Source organism: Malus sylvestris, chromosome 4 (assembly GCF_916048215.2).
Source record: "Malus sylvestris chromosome 4, drMalSylv7.2, whole genome shotgun sequence".
Lineage (NCBI taxonomy): Eukaryota > Viridiplantae > Streptophyta > Magnoliopsida > Rosales > Rosaceae > Malus > Malus sylvestris.
Genome location: NC_062263.1, coordinates 3,563,083 through 3,583,230, shown reverse-complemented (window position 1 = coordinate 3,583,230; position 20,148 = coordinate 3,563,083). Strand labels below are relative to the sequence as shown.

The following is a 20,148-nucleotide window of genomic DNA, read 5'->3' as shown; positions in this document are numbered from 1 at the left end:
AAAACCCGTTTCAAACAGGCCCTTGCAAGTCTCTGTCCAAAAATTAAAAAAAAAAAAGAAGCCTTGTAAGTTTTATCGTCTTTCTTTCCGGCCCGAAAACAAAACCCCATCATAAACCCTGAAAACAAACACCCGCTCCAAGCTCTCGCCGCTCAAAAATGAGCAGAAGGCGGTTGAAAACTCTCCTCTGGCAATCAATTTCCACCGTATCTTCGTCACCTCTGAAGTCCAACCCCTTTTTCTCCACAAACCCATCACACCCATTCCCTTCTCCATTCAAATCCCACCAAAGTCTAAAACTTTGCTTCCCCAGATTGCTTTGCACTTCGTCGGAGGACAATCTCGATGGTCTGGTCGATCCCAACGACTTGTGCAAGCCGGAGAGTTCCGGAGTTGAGTCTATTTCGGAAGAGGAATTCGCCTCTCTGCGCGATTCGGTGTTGGATACCAGTGCTGGTGGTGGGTCTTCGATGCCAAAATTTGAATCAGCTAAGTTTTCTAACAATGCCATTTTGATTTCGAATGCTATGAGGAATAATATTTATGAGTTTGATGACAAAACCCAGAAGTTTCTTAGGCAGTTTAGGGATAATCTGAATGAAACTCTGGTGGTGGAGGTGTTGAAGCTTATACAAAATCCTGCATTGGGTGTGAAATTTTTCATATGGGCAGGTAGACAAATTGGGTATAGTCACACTGCTTCCGTGTACAACACGTTGTTAGAGTTATTGGAGTGTGGTAATAAGAGGGTAGCAGATCATTTTCTGCAAGAAATTAAGGGTGATGATAGAGAGGTGCTTAGGAAGTTGCTTAATGTGTTAATTCGGAATTACTGCCGAAATGGGTTGTGGAATGTAGCTTTGGAAGAGCTGGGGAGGCTTAAGGATTTCGGATACAAGCCAACTCCAGCAACATACAATGCTTTAGTTCAAGTGTTTCTAGAAGCAGATAAGTTGGACACAGCACACTTGGTCCATGTGGAGATGTTGGATTCAGGGTTTAAGATGGATGAGTATACATTTGGTTCATTTGTTCACGCCCTTTGCAAAGCTGGGAGGTGGAAGGAAGCTCTCACATTGGTTGAGAAGGAAGAGTTTGTGCCCAATACTATTCTTTACACGAAGATGATATCTGGGTTGTGTGAAGCTTCACTTTTTGAGGAAGCTATGGATTTTTTGAACAGAATGCGATGTGATTCTTGCATTCCTAATGTTATGACCTATAGGACTTTGCTTTGTGGGTGTTTGAAGAAAAAACAGCTCGGTAGGTGCAAGAGAATTCTTAGTATGATGATCACAGAAGGTTGTTATCCAAGCCCTCAGATATTTAGTTCGCTTGTACATGCTTATTGCAGGTCCGGAGAGTACTCTTATGCTTATAAGTTGCTTAAGAAAATGGTAAGATGTGAGTGCCAGCCAGGCTACGTGGTTTACAATATCTTGATTGGTGGTATATGTGGAAACAGGGAGTCACCAAGCCCAGATATGTTAGATTTGGCTGAAAAAGCTTATGGTGAGATGCTTGATGCAGGGGTTGTGCTAAGTAAGGTCAATGTGAGCAATTTTGCATGGTGTCTTTGCGGTGCCGGAAAATTTGAGAAAGCCTATAAGGTTATCAGCGAAATGATGAGCAAGGGTTTTGTTCCTGACACTAGTACATATGCGAATGTTATTGGCTTTTTGTGTAATGCCTCCAAGGTAGAACAAGCATTTTTGTTGTTTAAAGAAATGAAAAGGAATAGTATTGTTCCTGATGTCTATACCTATACTATTTTAATTGATAGTTTTTGTAAAGCTGGCCTTATTGAACAATCTCGGAGCTGGTTTAATGAAATGATACGAAATGGTTGTGCTCCAAATGTGGTGACATATACAGCTCTTATACATGCATACCTTAAGGCAAAGAAGGTGTCTGATGCTGATCAACTCTTTGAGATGATGTTGACTGAAGGTTGCAGTCCTAATGTTATTACTTATACTGCTTTAATTGATGGTCATTGTAAAGCTGGTAGAATTGAAAAGGCTTGCCAGATATATGAGAGAATGAGAGGTAATATGGACGTCCCTGATGTTGATAAGTATTTTGGAAGTGATGATCAGAGTATTAGCGAACCTAATGTCTATACTTATGGGGCTTTGGTGGATGGTTTATGCAAAGCACACAAGGTTAAAGAGGCCCGTGATTTATTGCATGCTATGTCAGAAGAAGGTTGTGAACCTAACCATATTATTTATGATGCTCTTATAGATGGATTTTGCAAGTATGGGAAGCTAGATGAAGCACAAGAGGTGTTTGCTAAGATGTCAGAGCAAGGGTACAGTCCAAATGTGTATACGTACAGTTCTTTGATTGATAGGTTGTTTAAGGATAAAAGACTGGATCTCGCTTTAAAAGTCTTGTCCAAAATGTTAGAAAACTCTTGTGCACCAAATGTTGTTATCTACACAGAGATGATTGATGCCCTGTGTAAAGTTGGAAAAACAGATGAAGCCTATAAACTTATGCTGATGATGGAAGAAAAAGGGTGTTATCCAAATGTTGTGACTTATACTGCAATGATAGATGGCTTTGGGAAAGCAGGTAATATCGAAAAGTGTCTTGAGCTTTTTAAACAAATGAGCTCTAAGGGTTGTGCTCCAAATTTTATTACCTATGGGGTTTTGATAAATCATTGCTGTTCAACTGGACTACTGGATGAAGCTCGTAAGCTTTTGGATGAAATGAAACAAACGCATTGGCCTAAGTATATGGCAGGCTACCGTAAAGTTATTGAAGGTTACAATAGAGAGTTCATGACCTCTCTTGGGCTTTTAAACGAGATGAGTGAATGCGACACAGTGCCAATTACTCACATATACAAAGTTCTGATTGATAATTTTGTAAAGGCTGGAAGGTTGGAAATGGCTCTTGAGCTGCTTGAAGAGATTTCGTCATCTTCACCGTTTACATGTGTGAACAAGAATATGTACACTTCATTGATTGAGAGTCTTTCACATGCAAATAAGGTCAGTAAGGCACTGGAGATGTTTGGAGACATGATGAGGCATGGTGGTTTTCCAGAGCTGGATACATTCTTTCATCTTATTAAAGGGCTTATTAAAGCTAACAAGTGGGATGAAGCTCTTCAACTATCCGATAGCATATGCCACATGGTTTGTCTCTCTAATTCGTCTTTTCTTCCATACTGTAGTTTTCAACTATTTATTTTACATGAAAATGTCTTTTTTCTCTTTATGTATATTTTCAATCATTTCTTTTCTTTTATTTGCTTCTATCTTTTAGGTGGGAATATGATACATTTAATGCCCTAGAAGATGAAAAAAAAAATCGTATGCCCTTTATTTCTTAGGCCTTTACCTTTATTTCCCTGAGCCCCACAATCAAACCCTAACCAAATAAACCTCAATCCAGTGCTCAAACTAAGAATTGTGCTTGGAGGACATTTAATTTGCGTTTAAGAAATATTGCATAGATAACACGTTGAACTTCTTCTATGTTAATGGTTTTAATTTTGATAAGTGTTGAATTTAATGTGACATTTTGTGTTGTGTGAGCACATGCACAATTAAGGAAGCACGGTAACAAGTCTATTTGTTTCTGTATCGGCATGTAAATTTTATGACTGGCCATGCATTTTGCATCTGTGCATGGACCTTTATGCCATTATTGACTATTCAAAGGAATGAAATAAGAAAATGTGATAATATTGGAACTCATGTACAACTACTTGAATGAATTATTTGTTTGTGTATCTTATATTGAATGGTTTGGCTGACTTGTCTGTTCAGGAGGCAACCCAGTGTCCGGTAGTTCCTCATCATGATGCCCTCTATTTCTTGTGAAGTGAATTTTCTTTAAGTTGTATAAGATCGGTGGTTACTTGAACAATCTATCAGTCAGCAGTTTTGTTCTATCTCTCAACTTTGCCTTACTGTCTTGGTAGCATTAGTGTCTTTTGATTTGTTGTGGATGAGCTATCTTACTTTGCTGCAGTATGTGATTGAGCTGCCTCAAGCTGTAAATTTACGGTATCGACCTATAAGTTGTCTTTTGTGCTTTTTTTAAGGTTTGTAAAGACCCTTCTGTAGCATTTAGAGGATAGTCCAGAATTTTAGTTTCATTTTGAAAAGATCTTTGAAACATAATGATCACACAGATCTTTGATACCACACCAGTAGCCAGTAGGATTGCTTCTGCTCTCTAGTTCTTACAACTGGGCTTCTTTTTTTTCTTTTAAAAAGAAAAAAAAACCGAATTGTTGATGAGATCAACAATTTTTTCTTCTCCCAAAATATCTATTTAGTGACTTAAGATAATATGCTTTATTTATTTTGTTTTATCGATTTTTAAAACTATTATCAAGAGATAATCTATGCTTGTTTGGTGCAAACTTCAAAAGTATGGGAAGCTGTAATCTGAAACAGTTGGTGCTGCTGATATCTAATTGCCTCTGCTTGTCACTGTAAATTATTTGTTTTTGTTTTTCGTTCTTCTTATATATCTCAATTATTTGCGCAGGATATCCATTGGCATATGCAAGAAGAGACATCTGATAGAAATTAGTGTGTTTTCTAGACCATCGTTGTTTGTTACTCATGCACCATCTGCTGACTCACTGGACCTGGTGACCTGGTTGACGGTTCTGTGGAGGAGTGGACCGCATTTCTATCAGAGTCCGTGTGCAAGCATATGCAACATGAGGATGTGAATGACTATTGCTTGCTTAATGAAGTGACTACATTTTTACTTCACTTTGTGAAGCGGCTAGAAATTCAAGAAAACTGGAACTTTTATCTCCTACCTATTCAAAGGAGGTAAGTTATCTTATATAATTTCATAGCATGGTTACCCCAAAAATCTTGAGAATGCAGGATCCAATACCAATACTTCCCCATGATGCCTTGATGGATATCAGATGTTCCAAATCTGTATCTTGTTGAGTTCTTGGAATTTTTTATTTTTGGGTATGGGATGGATATGTGTGAGGCATATATGATGGATACACAAGGGATACAAGCAAGAGTAGAAGGGGTTATTTGTAAAATTTCTACAGAAGAATTGGGGGGTATGATTGAAAGAGGGCATCTTAGTGGGCATTTTAAAATGTTAAAGGGGTTAATATGAAAACAAAACAGTTCGTTAGAATATTATTTGATTGTAATATTCCTTGTGGTCTTCAATTCATATCTAGTTTTTGGAAAATTGTGGTTTTGCAGTATCATCTCACATTCCCTAAATTGTATCCATACAACATAGTTTCGATGTTCTGCCCCAAGGCTTTCAGATGATGCTGCTTAATGAGATTATGCAGCAGGTCTCTGCTGCTAGAATTTATTTACTGCTCCAAAGCCATTTTCATGGTGAATAGTCAAAAGGTCAGAAATTCAGGTTTTTATTATTCATATCTCTGCACTTGTTTAAATGTATCATTGTTCAAATACTTATGTACTAGGTACAGATAATTCACTATGTTATTTGCTACTTCATCATGGCAAGAATGATATTGTGCAGCTCTATTACTTACTGCTGTTGTTGCTTGTTGAGTGAGCAGGTTGGTGACAGGGAATTTAGTTCACGGGAAGTTGTATTTGATTTCCAATCAATCATGTCAAGGTAGCAGTGTTATTAAAATATCAATTTCGCAGTTTTGTTGGTATCTAGGATATGCATGAAAACTAAACAGTATTGTTCGAAAAACAGTTTACAGGATGAAATTTGTGTATGAGCTTGAACTTATTTTGCCTAGTTACTCTTACAGCAATTACTTATGAGTTATGAATTGAGTGTAATAAGGATTATGTGATCAGAGCTGCGTTTGGAAATTCTCCGCAAGATCTCATAGGGTGTCTAATTTCAAATTGCAGGCATTATACAGATGCACGAAGCCCCAGATAAACTTCCTCATAATGACAAACGATGCCAGAAAAGTATGTCTGGGATTTGCTGTCACAAGCTTCCTACTTGTTAACCTTGAGGATAGTCGTTGATCAACAAACAAAATACTGTGCTTGAATTTATGAAGTAAGTCAGGTATGAGATACGATTGGTCTATTATACGTTATAAGGATGTCTGATGTCCTTATTTTAGAGAAGAATAACTTACAATGTGCTCTCATGATCCGAGCCATCAATGTATTGAGTTCCTTTTCAAGATCGTTCATGCTAAGAAATCAACAAATATGAAATTAGTCGTCTAATTGTCATTAAACAAATCCATATGCAAGGACAATGTTTTTAAACATAGAAATTATCATGATGATAGTCAAATGACTAGGCGATGCATGTAAATCCATGGTTAAGCAATATCTTTGTTTTAATGCACTTACTAGATTCTTTCAACTCCCGCAGTTATTTTGTTCTGTTGCACTTTTGGGCAAGATTTTTAGATTCTTTCGACTCCTGCAGTTGTTTTACTTTTGGGCTAGCTAGTTTTGGATTGGATGAATTTCAACGACCGTAATTGCTTTTGTTATCTGCATCGATTTAATAGCGTGTGCCCATTTTGATTGCAGTGCATCTAACCAACATGAGGAAACTACTCAACAACATTTCGAGTCATCTTGAATTTCGGTTTTCATGTACGAGGTGATTGCAAGGGAAAAGGTAGGACATGGTTCGAGTCACACTAGCAGCAGCAGCAGCATACCCATTTTGGAGAATGTGAACAGACAAACTCCTCTCCATAGTCGGTCCACCATTGCACTGTTTTGGGAAAACATGGAAAATGTTGAAATACCCTTTTGACAAAATTTGGTTGTGGTGCTCTTCTGGTTGCGGGTTTGTAATTTTTGTGCTACGATGTCTTGGTTGAATTGTGACCACTTGGTCATTTTCTCTAGTGTTGCTGGCTTGGTGCTCTTCTTTCGGACAATGTTCAGCTATCTTCGACCACTCGCTTGTACGAATGTTGTACGTGACCAAGTTTTCTTTTACACATAATACAAGATATCGTTGTTATTTGGATCCAAAGCAAGCAGATTAACAAGCGGGCAGCGCCGGGGCATATGAGTGCCCAAACAGACAGAAGAAGCGAACATTTGTCGTAGTTGCACAGTTGCAGACATCCTTGGGACGTATACAAAGCCCAACTCCAGGCTTCTCATCAGATGCAGTAAAACATTGTTTATCAATAATACCGACACCAGTTGATTTAGTCCTCTTCTTGTTCTTGTACTTGATGTTGAACAGATCAAATCAAACCCAATAAGAAAGGTCCCTTCCTTTGTATGTCAATCCAAAGGAGGGGAGAGAATCCTCCTCCTGTGATTAGTTGATAGACGGCTACGAAATTTTGTCTACGTCCTCCCTCTTGTATTTTCTTTTTTGGCTTTTTTGCCAAAATAGTTTCTGAGAAGTGCATAACTTCTCACTTTGGTCTCTGAGATTTGAAATCGATAGAATTGGTTCTTGAGTTTGTCCACCTCAATTTTTGTCAAATCATTTTGGTTTTTCAGTGAAAAATTATGTTAAATAAGGATCCAAATGATAAAATTACCCTAAATATAATAAACAATAGGTCAAAATGATCGATGGTAGACAATCTCAAGGACCAAAGTGAGGAGCTAGACAAATCTCAAAGATCATTTTGATTAAAAAGCCTCTTTTTTTTTTTTTTTTTTTTGTTAACTTGATTTAGGTGCGGGAATTTGATATATCTACCTTCAAATGTAATTTGTTGTCTGGAAAATAATTTTCGCACACCTATTTTCTTCTTCAACTTATCCGTGCTGATTTGTTGTCCGTTAATTTCTTTTTTATTTATTCAATTCAAATTCCGCAAACAAACAAGGGTGGCATGGGATCATTTGTTGTCCATGACCACCAACAACTTCAAACAGCTAGGCAAATTAAATTACAACCTCCTTCTTTACTTCTTATATTTTTATTATCATCATCTTCCTTTTTTTATCTTCTTTTGTGCAACTTTATTTTGCGCATCAAGCGCTCAATGAAACGCCAATGTTGACAAGTTTGGTAGTCTTTAACATTATTTTACAATTTCCTGTAGTCACTCTTGATAAGCCTTTACATATCATAGTAATTGTTAGCATAAGCCTTTAGTAAATGTTGGCAAGAATCCACAATGAAGTTTTTTTTTTTTTTTTTGTCAAAATCATGATCCCATTATTTGAAAATCCTGACTCCGTCACTACAACGGTAAGTTAGGGAATATAAAAGCAGTGTTGATCACACACAAATAGACTAGCATGTTGCCACCACAATGAATATGTTCTTACTATGATTCCAAAAACCTCAATAATCTTGTTCCACAATCAACCCTTTATAATGTCAACTAGCTCTAGTTTTCCACAACAGAGTCAGAGGCATCAAGTTCAAGCACAACGGTAGGCCTCTTTCCTCCGGCTTCAGCTCTGAAAAAATGAATCTTCATTTCACTTCTCTTTTCGTTGACAAGCTCAAACACGGCGGTGTCCCCGGGTGAAATGTTGTTCGCATGCCAACATTTCAGCAACCCTTCCGTCATGAGCAAACGACTGCCACAAGATTTTATCTCTTCGACCCGAAGCTTAACTTTCCATGTTTTCCCATTCGGATCTGTAAGCCTCACCCTCTCCTTTTCAATGAGACCTTTTGCTACAGCTAGCTTCTTGGGGACAGTCTGCAATATGCAGGGAACATCATCAGTGACTAGTCGGTTGGGTATAGCGCTGAGATGGCGTGCCTTTCCAAGGATCTATCCGGGAAGGTTTCTTACAAATTGGGTTGAAGAAAGTACTCACCATTCGATAAGGAATCTTCGGCACAGTTGCTTTGAAGCATGTTTTATACTTTGATCTGAACGCGATGAGTCCATCTGATGTTTCTTTCACATCAGCAGGCTTGTACAACATGCCTGTAGAGAAAATAGCACATTCGAACACATTGTCTCCGAACGGATACACATGCTTGTAGTGTATATATGTATATACAAAACTTGTATAACTTACTTTTCTTTTGGTTACGAATACTAGTTTGATTTCCAGTTGTCTTCTTGGCAGCTACAGCTTCCTCCTTTTCACATCCAGTTGGATTATAGATTTTGACATCAAACTTTGTGTCGCCATCATACTTAAAAACCAAGAAATTACCGATTTCTAAGAGATGATCCTCAACGAAATTCTGCCAACCCTTGCGGAAGAAGAATTTTCCATCCTCTCTTCCTTCCAAACCTACTGTCCACGATTCCCCACTCGGGCCTCTAAGAGTGCATTTGCAGGGAGGCCGTCCATTGAAATTCTCCATGAATAAAGGTGGCAGACACTTCAAAGTTTCATGGTATCAGGAAACAGAAATGCAGTTGTATAAGATCAAAATGAAAACAATTAATCAAACACTGCCTAATTCTCTGCCAAATCAGAAAAGCAATCAATATGAATGAAAGATTATAAGTCCGAGGAGAAGTTTGTTTGATTTTTGCGGTTACAAATGTCTGTTTTGTTTCAAATGGAAGGTTCATCTATATATAAATCACGAAAACACTTTGTAATTTTGCAGAAGAGTCTGAACAGAAGTGTTTGTTTTGGCCTTGGAAAGCCTAACAAATATAAATTACCAAGAAAACATGCTCACTAAGTAAGAACCAAGAACAAAAATCCAAAAGTTAAAAGGCATGTCTTCTCCAAATGCCAGAACAGAGAAAGAAACAGATAGTATTTATCATCCATTCGCTCCTGCAGCAATCGATTTGAATTAATCTCAAGTGAAAACGAGGCTAGTAAAGGGGCAGGATGTTACCAAATGCCGAGAGAAGTCGTCATGAACCAGGGGCTTGAAAAAGGATCGAACTCTCCATGAAGGATTTGTTGAATTCCTCGCCATTTGAGGGGAAAAGCTTTACTAAAATTCCAAAAATGGGTGATCATCCACTTCAACAAGTAAACCGAAATCCGAAAAATATAGTAACTATTTTCAACAAACAACTACTTCATAAAGGAGTAAACTGGGGAAACAAGATAAAAGTACTCCTAAAAGAATGTTTGAAATAGATTATCTGCATGCTGTCTAACTATGAAGCTTACACTGGTTTCATAGATATACAATACGATGATAAAACATACATGCAGATTCTTCAGGGGATTTTCTGGGAGAGAAGATTGCCTCAAAACACTATCATTTGTCTGACTAGTTTTTCCTGGGAAACATTGGACACGAGGAGGAGGAAAAGTAAAACTTGTGAAGGAGGTAAAAAGTTCAGCCACCAACCATCATCAGTTTCTTTTAATATTCCTCACATTTTTTGCAATCAAAATTGACATGCATTGAATCATTTGCATGTGCATTATTTGCTCCTTTGGGATGATGAAATATATACAACTGATATGGAAACTGTAGACAAATTCATGGAAAAGTGAACTTTTCCAGTTTTGAACAAGTGATCATCTCACCTTCCCCAATCAATTACTCCACTTTCGACCAAATAAATAAAGAAAAGGAAATAATTAAAGAGATAATTAGAAAGAAATTTAATTTTATCATTAAGGAGATAGTTATTCCTACTATTTGCTCAAAAAAAAAAAACTTACATCAAGTTTAGTCTGTAAGTATGCAAGTTTTGGGCCCTTGCCCTAAGAAGGCAAGCATGGACTGACAGAAACATAGTTACTCACTAATCCGAAAGCTAAATGGAAATGCACTTGAACAACGTCAATCCGATAAACTTAAAACAAAAAACAGAAAGAAGGAGTCATCATCGACTAGGGGCTTGAAAAAGGATCGCACTCTTCGTGAAGGGCGGCATTTCAGCTGAAAAAGCTTGGCTAAGTATGATCAAGCTGGGAGAGAATTTGAGGTGAGGGATTGCAGCTGATGCCAACTCTGCTAGCTGGCTGGTGATCTTTGTCAAACTATATATGTGAATTACATAAACAGTCACAAATTTATTGAAGGGGGGAATTACAAGTGCACCCACCATACATGTGCATTATTTGCTAATTTGGGATGAATTATTACTGCATTTAATAAATATTTAATTGATCTGTCTAGGTGGGTTTTTCCAGTTTTGTATTGCCTTGAACAAGTGACTTTTTTAAAGTGAAGAACCAAATTTAGCATCGATGCTGCATTGGATTCTTTTTTTCTGTCATCTCACCATCCCCAATCAATTACTTCGGCCTCATCAGATCACGTAATTATCTAAACATTATTTATTCAATGCATGAGAATTGTCATCAGCATTCTGAAAAAGTTAACAAGCACTGCTTCCTCTCTATTTTTTTTCGACAAGGGAGGAGTTACGCGACGTCTAATTCCTAAAGCTTTTCCGCTCAAATGGCTAGGAAATCAACAAATCCTGCCCGGAGAGTGCGATCCTTTTTCAAGCCCCTAGTTGATGATGACTTCTCTCGGCATTTGGTAACATCCTGCTCCTTCACTAGCTTCCGTTTTCACTTGAGATTAATTCATGATCGGTCGCTGCAGCAGCGAATGGATGACAAATACTTTCTGTTTCTTTCTCTGTTCTGTCATTTGGATGAGCATTGCCTTTTTAACTTTTGGATTTTTTTGTTCTTGGTTCTTACTTATTGAGCATGTTTTCTTGGTAATTTTTATTTGTTAGGCACTCTGCCTTCCAAGGCCAAAACAAACACTTCTGTTCAGACTCTTCTGCAAAATTAAGTGTTTTCTTGTGATTTATATATAGATGAACCTTCCACTTGAACGAAACAGACCTTTGTAACCGCGGAAATTAAACAAACTTCTCTTCGGATTTACGATCATACATTCATATTGGCTGATTCAGTCACACATTCTATGGCTTTTCTGATTTGACATAGAATTAGGCAGTGTTTGATTAATTGTTTTCGTATTTTGACGTTATACAACTGCATTTCTGTTTTCTGATAACATGAAACTTTGAAGTGTCTGCCACCTTTATTCATGGAGAATTTCAATGGACGGCCTCCCTGCAAATGCACTCTTAGAGGCCCGAGTGGAGAATCGTGGACAGTAGGATTGGAAGGGAGAAAGGATGGAAAGTTTTTCTTCCGCAAGGGTTGGCGTCATTTCGTGGGGGACCATCTATTAGAAATCGGGAATTTCTTGGTTTTTGAGTACGATGGCAACACAAACTTTGAGGTCAAAATCTATAATCCAACTGGATGCGAAAAGGAGGAAGCTGCAGCTGCCAAGAATACAACTGGAAATCAAGCTAGTATTCGCAACCGAAAGAAAAGTGAGTTATACAAGTTTCGTACTTGGTAAATGCTTGTTTCTTTCTTTTCTTCTTATGTCATGTGTTACTGTTTGGAGACATTGTGTTCGAATGTGCTATTGTCTCTACAGGCATGTTATACAAGCCTGCTGATGTGAAAGAAACATCAGATGGACTCATCATGTTCAGATCCAAGTATACATGCTTCGAAAGAGATGTGTCGAAGAACCCTTATCGAATGGTGAGCACTTTCTTCAACACAATTTGTAAGCCAATGATATTTATGAAACCTTCTCCGATCCATGGAAGCGCATGCCATCTCGGCATTATACCCAAAATGACTAGTTATTACGCTGCTCCCTGCAATCGCTTAGAATTAAACACACGCCATGCACAACCTAACGTCACATGTGTTTACTACCAGATCGATAAACTATTGGGTTGATCTGGGTTTATTTATAAGCGATTACAGGGAGCCTCATTAGTGACTAGTCCCTTTGACGTAGGTACCTGCGTGCTCTTCCTTTGGCCGTGACACAAGTGACTGAGCATTTTCTTTCCGTTTTTTGTCGTTCGCTTGATATTGCAGACTGTACCGAAGGAACTAGCTGTAGCGGTAGGTCTCATTAAAAAGGAGAGGGTGAGACTTATAGATCCAAATGGGAAGTCATGGAAAGTTAAGCTCCGGCTCGATGATACAAAGTATGGTAGCGGCCATTTGCGCATGACGGAAGGGTTGATTGCATGTTGGCGTGCGAACAACATTTCACCCGGGGACACCGTAGTGTTCGAGCTTGTCAATAAAAAGAGAAGTGAAATGAAGATTCATTTCTTCAGAGCTGAAGCCGGAGGAAAGAGGCCATGTCTTGTAATTGAACGTGATGCCTCTGACCCTGATGTGGAAAACTAAAGCTAGTATTTACGTTACATTAGACTCTCGTATCGCAATATTCATCGGTTGTAATATTTTAAACATGGTCGTACCCAGTGCACAAGGCTCCCGCTTTACGCAAGGTCTGGGAGAGGTGAATGTCGGCCATGGATCGACCAAATTAAATAGAGACGTGCAAAATGAGAAATGAGTGTGGAAATCATTTTTTTCCGGCATCAAATTACTTTCGAAGGTAGATACATCGAATTCCCGCACTTACAAACACTCACAGGGTGGGTAAACAAACCAGTCATTTGACAAACCAAACTAAATCAGCTGGTTTGGTTCCCATTTTAATCAAAAGCCAAGTTAAACGTCGATTGGTATGATAAGCTTTCTCAACATTCTATGCTTCCATGTTTTGCCTGTTCATGGATGTGCAAAGTTCTTTCAAGATATAGTTAAGCTAAGGTGCAGCAGCAAGGAAAGTCTTTGAACCGGAAAAGTCCCCTTAGACAAGAAAATTTATGCAAACAATAGGCTGTTTTTTATTATTGATGATAGAATATCGATGTTCATATAGTACAGATACAGGTTCGAATAGGCTTCCCCTCGTACCACACGCGCAACCTTGAACAAGTATTCATCTACTCATTCATAACAATAAGAACAAAGGTAAAAAATTATAGGCCGTTTGGAGTCTAATCAAACTTTACACATCCATCGATTATGCTTTGATCATTTTCTTCATCTGCAAACACGTTTTTATTTCCGGTGAGGCCAAACCAGACACTTCCTGCTGTCCTGCAAATATCACAGCGAAAATGGTAAGAGTCAGAACAACACAAGTTTGTAAATACTAAATGCTAAATGTCTTTCGTTTACAATACGAAACTTTTGATATTTAGAATTTTATACTAGCTGATATGTCAAAACATGTTCTAGGAACAAAAGCATGGTAAACAATGTACATATAAAATGAAAGTTGTGACCTAATCCAAGATGTTCGTTATCTAATTAGTGTTTAGAACCAGGTCGCTCAAGCAAAAGAAAAAGCGAACAACTATTTTGTTCAAACAACTATCCAAATTGGTACTTCACCTCAATTTTCCCCAAAAATTCATCCAACCATGGACCACTCCTACGCTTGGTTTTTAACAGTGTGAAATACATATTCACACACGAGATGTTCTTGTGAGAGTTATAATAATGAGGTAATACTTGCTAAAGATGAAAGAGAAGATTACCAACATGTTTTTTTTCTTTTTTTCTTTTTTTTTTTTTTTTTTTTTTTGACAAAAGATAGCGTTAGCAAGTTAAATTGTTAAATGTTAAGGGGGAGGAGGACCCACACCAGGGTGCATAGGCATTATTGCCTCCCGTCATTGCGGTATAGCACCATCTGCGAAGATTAGCAACATGGTGGAAGGGATCATATTGTCATTCGGACTTTCATAACCTTGGATGAAACTCTGACCTAAATGTCACCTTATATTTCATATTCAGGAAAAAGAAACCAAACTGTTATTGTGCTTGTTCATCTAAAGAAGATCAAACAAGAACGTATCAAGAAAACCCAGATCTCTAATAGACGATAAACTCCAATTCTGCAGCCGGCTCGATTCCCTTGCAGAACATGTAGGTCAAAAGGGTAAATACCTAAAAGGGAATAACTTAACAGAGCACAAACTAGTATCATTGTTCAACTCTAAGGTCCCTTATGGTCAGCATGTGAAAACACCACCGAAGACCCGAAAAATTATCCTACATTTAAAATGATCTAAACCATTCTATCATAATAAAAGGAGGCATAGCATGAAGCAATGACATGCAGAACTTGTCCCGGCATTCGGGATTTAAATGTCATTTACCAAAACGAATGTTTTTTTAATAAAAATGTAAAGTCAAACACCAATGCAACCGACTGTAATGTGTATCATTTCTCAAAGAAACATACAGACCTTGATACTCAAGAAGATTCCAACAGATTCTGGATGTCTTTCTGCACAGAGCAAAGATAAATAAATCAGCAGCTGTTGTCTTCATTATCGCCAAAGCAAACAAACAGATAATCACAAAAACCACTCTGACCTCAATTTTAAGAGGTGATGTCACAGGAGCATATCTCTCCACAACCTTCCCTTCTTTGTTAACCAGAAACTTCGTAAAGTTCCATTTGATGCCACTCCCAAAGATCCCACCTTTCTGTCCCTTTAAGAATTTGTAAAGGGGTGCCTCGTTCTTCCCATTCACCTCAATCTACAATGACCACAAGTAAACTAAATTAGTTGTGCATGAATTAGTTAATCTAGTCACTTTATATGTGTAGTAGTCGTTAAATATTAGAAAAGCCATCAATCAAAAAATTATTTAAGTAAAACCGTAGAACCAGTTCTCTGCATTTTATTTGATGTATGAAATTTGAAGAGCACATAATCTCTGTGCACTTGTGTGGAGATACTCGTTGAGAATATCTACCAACAACCATATAGCACCAAGAACAAACAAAAGATTTCTATTTAGAATTTTGCATACGATTGCTGACATACTTATTGTTTATTTATTTTCTCCAATATAAGGATACCTTGTCAAAGATTGGAAATTCAGCTTTAAATCTAGTGCATGCAACTTCTTGAATCTCCTCATTGTTTCCCGGCTCTTGTCCTCCAAACTGGTTGCAAGGAAACGCCAAAATCTCAAAACCTGCCAGGAATTGAAAAGTAAAACCCCCATGGATAAGTATGAAACACATGAATCAACAAATTTTTGGCATTGCTCTGCAAAGGTTCACATACCTTTGTTTTTGTACTTTTCATACAAAACACTTAATTCCTTGTAGTTGGATTGTGTTAAACCACTGCAAAATTAATAAAAGAGTGAGCCAAGGGGGCCAACGGAGGTTACAGAGGTGAAATGCATGTCAAACACTTAATTCAGCTTAGAACAACATGATTCACTAGAAAATTCATCATCAACAAGTTCATCTGCACATAGAAAATGTGTACAGTTACCAGTGAAATGCTCTGAAGAAAGAAGTGTTTATCAAGATCTTAGAAAAAGGAGATTAAATAATTAGTCTTGCCTCTGAATCTTGAAGGATGGACATTGTAGTACCAGATAAAATGCTTTTCCATTTAGGGGATCTATTGCTTGCTACACAGTACAATTTTTTTTTCTTCTTTAAACAATCTGATGAAATTTTACCAACTAGTGAACACAACTAAGATTTCGTGACAAACTTCCTGGTAGCAAACAGGAAGACAATGACTACAATTTTCAAAAGGAGATTTTAGATTCAGATTTTTTTATATATTTTACACTAACTAAAGTCCATGGCTTTCAATCTTTCAATTACAATTCAAGTAGAAATATCGCTAATATATTACATCATAAGAAAAGAAAATAAAACGAAAGTTACAAAAAGAACAAGGAAACATTTGTTGAGATAATCAAACAAGACCTATGTTAAATACAATATGAAATGGACAAATGAATGCATCTGTGATAAAATGCGTTATCCTAAATACAATACAATTTATACCATTTTACAGATCATCTGAATGTAAGAGAAACAATCTAATTCAACTTTCCACATCAGGATAACGTATGTGTAGTCCGCACTTCTTTTCATATATAATCTCCGTAAAATTCAATTTGAAGGTAATAACCATGTATTCGTTAATAAGGAGTCGGACCTTTAAGGAACATATATGCATAACATGAAAGCTGAACCTGTATTTAAACTAGGAGAAATCATACTTAATAAAGACTTAATATTCCCAAAAGAAAAAGATAAATGACGTACATTTTGAAAAAAAAAGATTAATATTCTTAATGAGAGGATCATACCTAATTAACTAATTATAGTATACAACTACAAAAATATTCTTCATAAAGCAGTATTTCTTTTTTGTTCCAACTTCGAAGCATACATATTATCTCAAACATCTATTTCCAAATGTTAAATCTCTCTCGTAAGAGCACCAGCAGATATTAAAACTACAAAGAAAAATTCTTTAAAGCCCTCCTTAATTCCCCATAAATTATGTTTAGAAACAACACTCCACGGAAAAGGCCGATAGAGATTTATTACCACAAGATTTGTATCATGAATTTTTCAAATATGCAAAGAAGCACACAGATGCCCAGGGTGTCACGATTAACATGGAATAGGGATACCAAATTGTCGAGAAATCATTCACAGAAGAGATCAAGTTAGTTACCATTTTGAAGCAACATTCACAATCAGAAGAACCTTCCCACTGTATGCACTCAGATTTACGTCATTACCATGAATATCCTGCAACCGAATTCAATGCATAAACAAATATATTTCAGATCAAGTTGTCAAATAGAACAGTCTACAATTTTTGTCAAATAGAACAGTCTACAATTTGAATGTACTCAATCATTATTGAATCTGAAATTCCAAAGTCATTTCATCAAACATAATGCAATATAAGATATAAGTTATAACTACAGAAATTTGTAGCTGTCTCCTAAAACTCCAGAAGAAGCATCACAAAGCAATTGATCTGGCCGGAACGGCCTATGCTTTTGTTCTTTTTCTCTCATAAAACTTCAATATATTTAATTTCATATCTATAACAACAAAAATCCGAAAAAATTCAAAATATCCAAAAAAAAAAATCATAATTCAAAAATCGAAATGTGAAGAGAAAAAAAATTGATACTAAGAAGAAAAGATATGAGGCTATCGGAAGATATAGTGCAAAACCAAACGCAATGGCGTTCTAGGATTCAGAGCCGACCCTATTTAGTGGGACAAAGCTTGGTTGTTATTGTCGTTGTTATGATACTAAAGTTAACGTGACCACACAGAAAATCAAAAGCAAATAGAAGGATGAAACTATTCACAAACAGAGAAGACCCACCTCAAAAGCAAGATGTCAGAACTACGGCTCCACAGTCCAACTGAATGGATTCACTACTATGTTACTTTGCGAACAATTAAACTTATTATACAAAAAGCTCAAATCTTTAATTTCCATTAGTTTCTCCCCAGATTTTCTCAGCAACCAAACATAACATATGAGAATGAAACAGAAAAGAATGAAAACCCAGTACCTTGACAGTGAAGTCGTAAACAGATTTGGAACTTTCTTCAGCCATAATTCGAGGAGAAGAGATTTGAGAAGTGTAAAAGTAGCAGAAGAAAGCAAAACCCAGAAAGAAGAGAGAGACCCAGTTGGTGAATTTCAACAAACGCATGCCAACGCCTTTCAGCAATTGGGATGGTCCTCTTTAATACGGCATTGACAATTTTGCCATTTTTTTTTTCTTTGTCTGTCAATTATTGGCATTTCTACTCTGTTTCCTTCTTTTTTAAGCGTTTCTGTCTCCATTTAAAATTGGTGGAGGAGGGATGGGTGGAGAATTTTTTGGTGTAATGGGCGATGAATAATTAATTTGGCATAATTTTTCTCCATTTAACATAAAAATTAAATAAAAATGTCATCATTTAGCATTAGCTTTTGCTCTATGATATTAACATGATATCAATAAAATGAAGGGTTTTTATCACAACTAGTTTCTCAAATTGACCATACCATCGGTATGATATTTGAAAATAAAAATCAATTAATGTATTTTCTGAATATGAATGTCACGAATCAATACCTTCCATTAAAATTTCATTATATTTCTGTTAATATACTTATGTGGCACATATGTGAATCCACAAATCTATTTAATATTTGCCACATAGATAAATCATTAAAACCTATACAAAAAAACTAAAAGTTGTTCAACAAAAAGAAGACACCTTCTCGGCTTCTTCTTCTTCGAACCAAACCGCCAAACAACAATTCTCGTCTTATTTTATATCTTTTTTTATCGTAATTCCTTTGTTTTGTTTGTTTTTTTTTTTTTTTTTTGTTTTGTTTACATTACATTAAATAAAATTAAAGTAAATTCCCTAAATCAACCACCAAAGCCAATCAAGGTGTGGGGAGCAATGGTAGTACCAGAAATTTTTTTTTGGGTGGGCTAGCTAAAAAAATTAGGGTTCTTTAGAAAAAGATCCTTAAAACTCTTATTTTCCAAACAAAAACCCACCTAATATTAAATATCCAAATGAAACCCAAATTTCAAATAGAGTACCATGTAGACAAATATGTAACCAATTATTATCACATATTTACAACTTATGCCACAAAACCCTAATTATGTCAATAAATATTATTACTCACCCTAATTATGATTAGTAATTAACCCATATGGAAAATTTCACCTTTCTTGTATGGTAAATATTAGGAATATATATATATATATATATATATATATATAAATATATATTACTTTAGCCATGTTCATAAACAATTATGGGCACATTTTTCATATGGAAAAAAAAATCCTTTCTACAATCAGTTATTTTGCATCAAATAATAATATCGTTTGATAAAAACAACAAAGAACCAATTAATATTCTTTTATGTTGTAGGTAAATTATTTTACCTAGATTATTACATACATTAGGCATTTTTTGTTTGTTATCATATATGCTTGTTAAAAATAATTTATCTATATTTATATGTAAAATATAAGTAAATTAATTTTGAATCAAATAGCATTTATTTTGTAGGTAAATTAAAATAGTAGTTCCATTATTTTTGGTAAAGTTAAACAGTGCCTAAATTATTTCGTAAAAATTAAACCAAGACAAATTATCTCTATTAAAATAAAACAGTAGATATTCGAATAAAAAAAATAAAAATAAAACAGTAGCTACATTATTTTCTTATAAGATTAAACAATAGGTAAATTATATTGTAGGTACATTATGTTTGTAATATAAAAAAAAAGAAATTGAAATTTATAAACAAAAAGTAGTATATATATTATTTTTTAATCAAATTTCCTTTATTTGTAGGTGAATTATTTTCATGCATTATTATATATATTGGGTACATTTTACTACTAATATATGTGTGTGCGATAATTTACCTATATTATTATACAAAATATAGATAAATTTATTTTGAAATCAAATAACATTTTTTGTTTTATAAGTAAATTATTTTGCATGTATCATTACATATATAGGGCAAATTTATTACTAATACACATGTCCAAATAATTTACCTATATTTTTTAAATATAGCTA

The 20,148-nt window shown here is 35.9% G+C and overlaps 4 protein-coding genes across 8 annotated transcripts; 2 read left to right on the top strand and 2 right to left on the bottom strand.

Moving 5' to 3' along the window:
* Positions 1–39: 39 nt before the first annotated feature.
* On the top strand, positions 40–6,969 carry LOC126620101 (pentatricopeptide repeat-containing protein At1g06710, mitochondrial). Of its 3 annotated transcripts, none has more exons than XM_050288581.1 (7): positions 40–3,152; positions 3,789–3,806; positions 4,519–4,814; positions 5,217–5,375; positions 5,552–5,613; positions 5,865–6,021; positions 6,513–6,969. In XM_050288581.1, exons 1-3 carry the CDS (start codon positions 159–161, stop codon positions 4,561–4,563), a joined length of 3,057 nt encoding a protein of 1,018 aa, XP_050144538.1. In that variant the 5' UTR covers positions 40–158; the 3' UTR covers positions 4,564–4,814; positions 5,217–5,375; positions 5,552–5,613; positions 5,865–6,021; positions 6,513–6,969. The 3 variants fall into 3 exon arrangements, with proteins under 3 accessions (XP_050144538.1, XP_050144537.1, XP_050144539.1); XM_050288580.1 differs by having other exon boundaries at positions 5,865–6,030; XM_050288582.1 differs by lacking the exon at positions 3,789–3,806 and having other exon boundaries at positions 5,865–6,030.
* A 1,141-nt stretch (positions 6,970–8,110) lies between these two features.
* On the bottom strand, positions 8,111–10,790 carry LOC126619624 (putative B3 domain-containing protein Os03g0621600). 3 transcript variants are annotated; one of them, XM_050288040.1, is made up of 6 exons: positions 10,608–10,790; positions 10,059–10,132; positions 9,736–9,837; positions 8,949–9,261; positions 8,742–8,854; positions 8,111–8,620 (listed from the first exon to the last, which is right to left on the bottom strand). In XM_050288040.1, the coding sequence occupies exons 3-6, from the start codon at positions 9,817–9,819 to the stop codon at positions 8,300–8,302; spliced, it is 831 nt and encodes a 276-aa protein (XP_050143997.1). In that variant the 5' UTR covers positions 9,820–9,837; positions 10,059–10,132; positions 10,608–10,790; the 3' UTR covers positions 8,111–8,299. The 3 variants fall into 3 exon arrangements, with proteins under 3 accessions (XP_050143997.1, XP_050143996.1, XP_050143998.1); XM_050288039.1 differs by lacking the exon at positions 10,608–10,790 and having other exon boundaries at positions 10,059–10,479; XM_050288041.1 differs by lacking the exons at positions 10,059–10,132; positions 10,608–10,790 and having other exon boundaries at positions 9,736–10,038.
* Positions 10,791–11,189: 399 nt separating this feature from the next.
* Positions 11,190–13,335, top strand: LOC126619811 (B3 domain-containing protein REM5-like). The gene is made up of 4 exons (XM_050288225.1): positions 11,190–11,352; positions 11,860–12,172; positions 12,283–12,392; positions 12,741–13,335. The coding sequence occupies exons 1-4, from the start codon at positions 11,269–11,271 to the stop codon at positions 13,059–13,061; spliced, it is 828 nt and encodes a 275-aa protein (XP_050144182.1). The 5' UTR covers positions 11,190–11,268; the 3' UTR covers positions 13,062–13,335.
* Positions 13,336–13,546: 211 nt separating this feature from the next.
* On the bottom strand, positions 13,547–18,304 carry LOC126619812 (probable phospholipid hydroperoxide glutathione peroxidase). Its single transcript, XM_050288226.1, has 7 exons — positions 18,111–18,304; positions 17,246–17,322; positions 15,818–15,879; positions 15,607–15,725; positions 15,114–15,281; positions 14,984–15,024; positions 13,547–13,826 (listed from the first exon to the last, which is right to left on the bottom strand). Exons 1-6 carry the CDS (start codon positions 18,252–18,254, stop codon positions 14,992–14,994), a joined length of 603 nt encoding a protein of 200 aa, XP_050144183.1. The 5' UTR covers positions 18,255–18,304; the 3' UTR covers positions 13,547–13,826; positions 14,984–14,991.
* Positions 18,305–20,148: the final 1,844 nt, after the last annotated feature.

Bases quoted from the DNA above. Each gene is read 5' to 3' on its own strand.
- LOC126620101 (XM_050288581.1), top strand. From the start codon at position 159: ATGAGCAGAAGGCGGTTGAAAACTCTCCTCTGGCAATCAATTTCCACC.
- LOC126619624 (XM_050288040.1), bottom strand. From the start codon at position 9,819: ATGGCGAGGAATTCAACAAATCCTTCATGGAGAGTTCGATCCTTTTTC. The intron at 8,855-8,948 runs GTAAGTTATACA...TTTTCTCTACAG, and splicing joins TATTCGTAACCAAAAGAAAA to GCATGTTGTACAAGCCTGCT. The intron at 8,621-8,741 runs GTGAGTACTTTC...TGCATATTGCAG, and splicing joins CGAAGATTCCTTATCGAATG to ACTGTCCCCAAGAAGCTAGC.
- LOC126619811 (XM_050288225.1), top strand. From the start codon at position 11,269: ATGGCTAGGAAATCAACAAATCCTGCCCGGAGAGTGCGATCCTTTTTC. The intron at 11,353-11,859 runs GTAACATCCTGC...GAAACTTTGAAG, and splicing joins ATGACTTCTCTCGGCATTTG to TGTCTGCCACCTTTATTCAT. The intron at 12,393-12,740 runs GTGAGCACTTTC...TTGATATTGCAG, and splicing joins CGAAGAACCCTTATCGAATG to ACTGTACCGAAGGAACTAGC.
- LOC126619812 (XM_050288226.1), bottom strand. From the start codon at position 18,254: ATGCGTTTGTTGAAATTCACCAACTGGGTCTCTCTCTTCTTTCTGGGT. The intron at 15,282-15,606 runs GTATCCTTATAT...TGGTCATTGTAG, and splicing joins AATTTCCAATCTTTGACAAG to ATTGAGGTGAATGGGAAGAA. The intron at 15,025-15,113 runs GTCAGAGTGGTT...TGCTCTGTGCAG, and splicing joins CATCACCTCTTAAAATTGAG to AAAGACATCCAGAATCTGTT.